Here is an 8,860-nt window from a genome sequence, read left to right as displayed (position 1 = left end):
AATATATTCTATTACCTCCCTCTCACCTGTTAACTGGGCTAAATCATTCAGTTCTGTAGTTTTGGATACCTCTACTCCATTGTTATTTTCCTCTACCAAGCTTGTAGTTTGGTTCTTCTTGTATTGTTCCTATCAATTTGTCTTGTTGTATCATTATCGTTTCTGCTACTGTCGTCCTGAACCTCCCTGATTTGCTTTTGTGTACTAACTTCCATCTTCCTTATCCCTTGATCTACTCTTGCCTTTTCCCAATATGAATCTCTTGGATTAAATCGGCAATGTTCACTGTAATCGTATTATTCATCAGCCTCACTCCATTGAGATTTCATACTGCTCTCCTTGCTTCCTCTCTTGACTAAAATCTGACGATTCCATTCTTCTGCCACTTTTGCCCATTTTATGTGGAATAGAAACATCTACTACTTTCCCACACTTCATACATTCCTTTTGTAGCTATCTCCAGTGGATTCTTTGTGGTAGATTGTTGATGAAAATGACCGCCGATTGCTTTTTGCTCTTTCTGCCTTCTTACGAACTCCATTACTTACCTTTATATTTATCAGAAGAAAACATTACTATATATATATTAAAAAAATATCAAATAATTATTTCTATTTTTTTTAAAAAATTGAGAACTTATTTAGTAGTGATCAAATTTTAAAATTTCAAAATTAAAGGATCAAAATAAAAAATTTTAAAAAATTAAGTGACTGAATTTTTTTAAAATTTATATTGTCACGATATCAATGCCGCATGACCAAATCTCCTTTTGAATTTCACTGCATTTTCGGTACGATATGATTAAGTTCACCGTATTATTAATTGAATTTAAATGTTAACTTTAATAAGATTAAGTCAACATAAATTTTTTATTAATTTTTTTTCTCAATCGCAGCTACAATAATTTTTTTTTTAATTATAGCTACAGTAATTTTTATTACTACTTTCAACCTCACAATAATTAATCTCATCGTTCATCTAAATGAAAATCTTAATAAATGAGGTGGTAGTGCTATGTAGCACCTGACAACTTACGCGGTAATGCCACATCAGTACGTTGTTAGACGTTTATGATTGAGTGACAAAAAAAAATCTATTTAAATTTAAGTAATTAAATTAAAATTTTAATGTTTAAATGAACATTTAGAAAAGATTCCAAAAATTGAGTGACTATTTATATGTTTTACCTTATTATCTAAAGTGATATCACTAGGCACTACTTAATATCTTCGTTCTTTTATTGGTGCCTAATTAGGAATGCTTAGACTTTCTAAAATATTTTTTTAATTGAATTTAATTATAGTTTATATTTGATGTATTGTTAATATATAGATTCTATACACTATCAGTAAATCAAATAATATTATTTCATTAATAAGTAAACATCAACTCTTAAAATAAATATACAAAAAAATAAATAATTTTTTTAAAAAATTTACTAATAAATGAGGAGGTAACATTTGATTTACCTCACTCATAAGATAGTATCATTCGATTCATTAATAATATATAAAAACTATATATTAGCGGTACATCAAATATCAACCTATCTAATTAAAAGTAATATATTTAACATCATTTAATTATTAATGTTTGAACAAAAAAAATTCACAAGTTTTATATTAAAAAAAAATAGGACAAGGGAACTTCAAACTTGTTAAGGCTCAAATTCTATGGCGCATTTAATGATTCAATCTACATTTAGCTGACAAGGAATGACTCCTAAAGTAACGAGAAAGAAAGAAAAAATAGACCGGTCAAATGTATGAATCTGTCCATCATTAATCAAATCAAAATTCTTTGTTGCAATGTTTGATCTCGCAATCTCTTCAGATAAATGTTTTCGGGGTTCTTTGTCATGCTCAAATATGAAACATTCATACATACATGATTTAGATAATGATACTCATGATGCCCCTTATGCATATTCATCAATATTTGAGGCTTGATCGCTCTAGTTCAAGAAATATAAAAAAGGTTTGATGGCACTAGTTCATTTTCTAAGTAGTTTGGGTTATAAAATACGGGAGATCCTACCGTATCAAAGATCATATCATCAATATTTATGTCGTTGGTTGAAAGTCCACCATCACCGATAGTTGTTGTAGTAACACTATGGTCACCTTGGATTGGTCCTGGTGAAATGTTGTTGCGGTTTTGCCAATTGTAAAGTTCATCAATGCAGCGCGATGAAGCGAATTTGGAAGCCATGTTGTTTAAAACTCGAGACGATGTACTCGAACAAGACCTTGCAGGTTCAGATGCATTACCCTCTAGGATGCTTAATGCATCAGATAGATCAGGATACTCGATGTTTGCATCAAAACTAACACCACCGTCATCACCGGCATTTCCATGATCTGCTGACACCGGAGAAAGTACTATATTCAACAAATCTAAGCAATTTAAAGGTGTTGTAAGTGGATCAGAAATATTAACCGGCCAATAATCTGACATGTCTAGTGCTATTGATGCATTATTTCCCTGACAACATGATGTAGGGTGGCAAATTGTAGCAGTAGAACTTTCACTATTGGCACCACCATCGTTAGTAGTACTGTTAAATGACATTGTTTGCAATCTTTGACAAGCTCTTACGGGATCAAGATCAACACATTGCAATATCGTGACCCTAGTGGCTAACTTATTGAGCAGTAAAACTGAAGCTGAAGCGGACCTTGATGATGTTGGCTGTTGCGATGTGGGTTCAGATTCTTTGGATGTTGCATTTTCTTCAAGAATGATCATTGAGTCTGTATTGACCACAGTAGTGCTGGAATTTTCACTGGATGAGGTGCCACGAGCCGTGCCAACAGGCTTGTGAGTCACCGGATCTATACCCAAATTAACTAAGCGTTTCTTGAGATGAGCGTTCCAATAGTTCTTAATCTCATTGTCTGTCCTGTTTGGTAAGTGCCTGGCTATTGCTGCCCACCTTGAAGAAAAAAAAATTATATAGGTGAGATTGATCATGACAACAACCCATAGAGCCAAACACTTAAAGAAAAACATAATTAATCTCTTAAAAGGACGAAAAGGGCAGTGCTGATTCGAAGGATCTCATTCTTGTTTCTTGCTTGAAGGACAAAAATTTGCATCTCATCATATGTAACAATGTAGAACTCAAAACTTAATTAACTCATATAATTATCCTTAAGAGATGACATTTATGCATTAATTTTAAATTAACTTCTCATCATCTAAAATCCTTTTTTTATTTCTAAATTATGACTTCTTTTTTAAAAAACAACCTATCTTTTATTCCTATATTATATCTTCTTTTATAAAAAGACAACCGATTTTCTTCATTTGTATCTTTACTTTTATTTTTCTAAGAAAATGTTGGATATTATTTTAAGTATGATAATGTAAATATATTCAATATTCTAGAGAAACCTAAAGTTAAAATAACGAATTTATTTAAAAACATTTTCTTTTAAATTTGCTGTTGTTGGTCTAAGATTTCATTTGGATCGATGGTGAGATTGATTACAATTAGATAAAAATTAATAAAAAAATTACTATAATTACGATTGAAAAAAAAATTACTGTATCTGTGATTGAAAAAAATTAATGAAAAATTAATGTTGATTTGACCTTTAACACTTGGGTTCAACTAAAAATACGATAAATTTAATCACATCACACCGAAAATACAGTAAAATCTAAATGACAACTAAGTTTAGCAAGAATATAGTAATATTTTTGCGTTGGTCAATGAAAAGCTTTGCTGTCACCTGTTGCCTAATGCAGCATGAAGTTCAATGATGGTTTGAGCTTCATCCGAGGTGAAGTCTCCTCTCTTAACACCAGGTCTCAGATAATTTACCCATCTCAGTCTACAGCTCTTCCCACATCTTCGAAGACCTAAAAATCAACAAAGAAACATGATCATTTTCCATAAAATAAAGAAAATTGATGCATCAAGTCATGGAAGAACAAAAACAGAAAAGACCTAACCAGCTTTCTTGGGCAGGGAACACCAACCTCCTTCACCGTGTTTTTGTATGTAAGCTATGAGCTTCTGGTCTTCTTCAGCTGTCCAGGCTCCTCTCTTCAAACCATCTGCACTGCATAATGGAATCCTTCCCATTCTGGGTAAGACAAATTAAGGTGATTTTATGTGACAAAATCAATAACATAAATTCTCAATTTCTTAATTGTTAGAAGAACTTTGGAAATGCTTCCTGCGAAAGTGAATCAGTGATGGAAAGAGTTTGACAGCAATGGTGGCTAGCTTTGCCTTCAATTGGAGTTGAGAGACAGTGGTGAGTTGTTACTGAAGAGACAGAGCTACAAGGGAATCGTTTATATAGAAATTAGAGATAGAGATAAGTGACAAGTACATGTGCCAACAGCCTCGTTTTGATAAACTATTAAACTCTTAATTCTAAGTATTAAAATTCAAATCATAAGTCTCATTTATATATATAAAAAAAGAAGTGCACCTAATTCACAACATATTCTGAGGTCCCTAATATACATCTGGAATGCCTCCTCTTTATACGTAGTTCCAAATGTGTCAGTCAAGGTAGGTAAGATCGTTTTAAAATCTCCCATATATCAAATTCATTATTTATTTTTTTCCTATGCGTGGACAGTACAGAAGAGCAAGAACCGTGGGCCCCAATCTCGAAAAGGATGACAGCCATTTAGTCAAATTTGAGTTTATAATTCGAAACTTTACCATCAGGAAATTAGATATAGATAGTTAAATTTTCACTAAAATCTTAAATAATTAATTAAATGCATGTGCAACTTGAAACTCATATATAATATGACAACATTATACTGTCATATTAAATTTGACAAAAACTTACATCATAAAATGTGAACTATTTTTATCCAAAAGCTAAATAATATTAAATTATAATGCAAAAGAGTGATGCCATGTCTCAATCGTCATTATCCACACATCAACATTTATTTCAATTATTTAATGATTAAAAAATTACCACTTATGGTTTAAAACCATAAAAATCATAAAATTATGATTCTTTGAAAATCACCTATCGTCTAAATCTTAACGTGAGACATAAGTTTGAAAGTTTGAATGGCATTAGATACATGACTTTAAGTGAAAAAAAAAAATTACTTCAACAACCGGACACGTAATGAGATCCTTGGCTCCTTGCTAATTTAGATATAAACAAAGAGAATTGTGTTTTCACTGGAATTTGACTGTTATGGTTTTTTCATTTTATTTTATATTGTGTTCCTTTATCTTTTATTTATGTTGGCTTAATGGGTTAAAATATTCAATTGCCGCTACTTAAAAAATTTTAATAAATTATTGGATTAGTAGGTCACAGTATTTTGAGTTTTATTTAGGTTAAAATATGATGAATCGGACTTTAATAAGTTTTTATTAAAAAAAAAAAAAAAAGAATGTGATGTTTGTGTGATGTTAGATTGTAATTGACTGTTTTTTTATAAATTTTGAATTTTTATTGTTTATTATTTACAATAAAATAACATAAAATAAAATAATAAAAATACAATAATAATGTTAAATTTAAATATAAAAAGATTAAAAACTAAAATTAAAAATTAAGTTATTTTGCTTTTTTCTTTCTTCTATTTTAGATATTTTTATAAAAAGTTTATAATTTATAAAAATAAAAAATAAAAAATAAACATTAGATCAAATAAATAATAAAAAATAAAAAATCATAACATAACGTGAAAAATAAAAAAAAATAATTGCAATATATGAAATACTATATATTTTTAATTTTCATATTTTTATAATATTTTATTTGTTTTATTTTTTTTTTTACTTTTATATTAAAATAATTAGTCTAACCAATATAACAGGAAACTACTTCTAGTATCAAATTAAAAATGTACTTTTTTTCACCATTATTTTAGATGGAATGGTGACATAAAAAAAGTAATTAAATTTTTTTCACATATTCTCTTAATAAACAAATAATAAATTATAAATTATAACAAAATAGTAGCTATATTTACTTTTAAATAGCTTATTATCATATATATATATAAGTAATTTAATTTTTTATAACTAAAATTAATAAATGAAATGACTCCCTCATTTACTGGCATTTGATCTTATGAAAATAATTAAAACCTATGTACTTTATATAGTTGGGTTGCGGATTATGGTGTTTCCTGTTTATAAAATTGTAGAATTGCATTTAAATTAAATAGCAGTTTATACTTATTAATCAAACTAATTTAATTTGACTTTTATCGTTTGTTTTTATATTTAAAATTATCATTGCATTGCATATTGACAGGATGATATTTGATATTAAAACCTTTACAACTTTTATTCGGCTTAGAAATTGTTTTTTTTTTTTTTTCAAATCTTATATACGAACATGCTGATATATACTTGAATTTTATTATTATTTAAACAATTATGGCTTATTAATTTATTACTATTAATATCCATTAATAATTAACATCAATTAATTAAATTATTTTCTATTAGACTCTTATTGAGACACAATATTATAATTTTAATATGAAAAGAAATTAGTATACCACTAACAAATTCTCCATGCTGATGGCTTAATCTTTCTAATGGGAAAATTATTAGGCAATAAAAGAAGTAAAAAAATAAAATCAAAAGTTGAATAAATTGCATGATGCTAATAATATGGAATCTTTGAACAGTGCTAAATTAGTCAATACAAATGTTGAAAGAACTTTATTAAATCTTAATATATATGTTCGGTGTCGAAGAAGAAAATTATGAATATGATTATGACGAATTTATATTTTTATGAAGATGACAGATAAATCTAATAAGTGAAGTTGAGGTATATGGTGATGATTAGAATAGATTATTTAAACTTTTTTGTAGCTTCAGATCGAAATTTTTGTTAATTATAAATCTTTTATTTTTTATATTGTTTTTAATATTGTGTCAAATTTATGTTAAATTTTAAATATATATTAAAATACTAACATTAGTGATGAATTTTCAATATTAGTAGTTTGAATATATTTATATTTGAAAAACTTTTACAATTGTTATTACAATAAAAAAAATAAATTTGATGATAAACAAATTGTTATTGCAATCAAAAATAATTTCTTAAATTTGTCAATGTAAATGATGAGAAATCAATTTTCAGTCATTATAGTTTTTTTAATAATGATTATTTTAATTGTCACATTGATAAATTTATTATTGTAATCACAAACAGTCGTCATTAAAATGTTATATTTAATAGTGGCAAATTTGTCTAAACAAAAAGTAAAATATATGTGACATAATTTTTCTTGTTGCATCAATGTCTAATAGACCGCTTCACATGTCATCATATTTGCTGTTAATTTCTATATTTTATCAGTAATGATTCTATAATAACAAATAATTTTGCATCACAAAAACATAATTATAATAATGATTTAATTGTAAAAAAATTTAAACCATCACAATTACAATTATAATAGTAACCAAATAATAATGTCATAATTATTTATTGTAATAGTGTCAAGGAAAAATTTCATCATAAAAAATTTAATATATGTGATGAAATTGCTCATGTCACATAATTATTGACTAAATTTACATGAATTAAACATTTTTTTTTTTTAATTTAAAAAAGAGAATATTCAAATACTACTGTTTTACTAAGGGATACATACACCTATTATTTATACCTATTATTAAATCAAAGGCTCATCAAATAGAACGGAACAAATGTTTAATTAATTTTCAGGGTCACGTGAAAACATATACAATTTATGTGAATATGCGTTAAAACCCTTAACCACTTAAAATTTGGACTTTTCGTACACAGCTGTCAGCTGTTTTAGATTTGAAGAATGAGAGGGTTCAAGGATGAACAGTACTTGTTTTTCTCTCTCTAGGAGTTTACATACATGCGTTATCATTCAATGGCCCCTGTATCTTTGTTTCTTTAGGCATTTTCTTCGAATCCTGAATTCAATGGTAATTAATTTTAACCATTTGGATATGAGACATCATTTAGACTCTAAAAATCAATGCTAAGAAAAAATCATCAATTACAATTATAACAGTTTCAAGGCATCTTTCCAATATGCCAAAAAAAGCAACTTCTTCCTTCTCCGGAGTCCACAATGCACTCGTAACATTGATGTCTATGGACCATGGAGGATGGGGTTTGGTTGCTAATTAAATGCTACGTACGAAAAAGTGCAGAATAAAACAAAAGTTGAGAAGTGTGTGTCGGCAATGATGTTATTGTTTAGCGTCGCTTTGCCTGTGAGATACTGATCATCATAAGATTGAGAGCCAAATATAACAACTATAAATGCTAGCTAGCTAGAAACATCGATGTATTCTGTACAGTATATTCTTATAGCAATTGATGTTATTTTGCTACGTCCGCTACACCTCTACTTATTCAATTGATGCTTTTTCTCTCTATTTTATTACTTACAAGTAAAACACATGCATATTCTTCTAAACTGCTTCATTTGGGCATTGACATATTGTACTTTCATCTCTCTTTTGAAGGGGGAAAAGGAAAGTATTTGAGCTCAAATTAAAATTCAATTCAAATACTACATGATTTATCAAAAAATGAAATTTAGTAAAGAAAAAAATTCAATTGGTTTGTTAATCAAATTCTTTCTCTTTTCATTTTAGAATCTACAGGAGAGAACTTAAAAACATTACTCATTAACAAGCTATAAGCCTATAACAACTGCCTGCTAAAACTCCAACTTATTTCCTTTAATCCTACTAAAGAAAAGAATCAATGACTCAAGTGTAGGTTTCCTCGAACAAACATCATTAATATTGTCGAAGATGAAAAGAAATTAATAGAATTTTTAAAAGAAAGAACAAAAATTTTTAAAAATGGGGGGGACTTTATATCCTTCCCCCATTTTTACT

At 28.0% G+C, this 8,860-nt stretch overlaps 1 protein-coding gene across 1 annotated transcript; it reads right to left on the bottom strand.

The window, feature by feature from the left end:
• Positions 1 to 1,733: 1,733 nt before the first annotated feature.
• Positions 1,734 to 4,093, bottom strand: LOC149514127 (uncharacterized). Its single transcript, XM_089745759.1, has 3 exons — positions 3,961 to 4,093; positions 3,738 to 3,867; positions 1,734 to 2,935 (listed from the first exon to the last, which is right to left on the bottom strand). Exons 1-3 carry the CDS (start codon positions 4,091 to 4,093, stop codon positions 1,960 to 1,962), a joined length of 1,239 nt encoding a protein of 412 aa, XP_089601885.1. The 3' UTR covers positions 1,734 to 1,959.
• Positions 4,094 to 8,860: the final 4,767 nt, after the last annotated feature.

Source organism: Durio zibethinus, chromosome 17 (genome assembly GCF_047325235.1).
Source record: "Durio zibethinus cultivar Kanyao isolate XHJ-2024 chromosome 17, ASM4732523v1, whole genome shotgun sequence".
In the NCBI taxonomy this organism is placed as follows: domain Eukaryota; kingdom Viridiplantae; phylum Streptophyta; class Magnoliopsida; order Malvales; family Malvaceae; genus Durio; species Durio zibethinus.
Note: the sequence above shows the minus strand (reverse complement) of the source record. Positions and strands in the feature narration are given on the sequence as shown.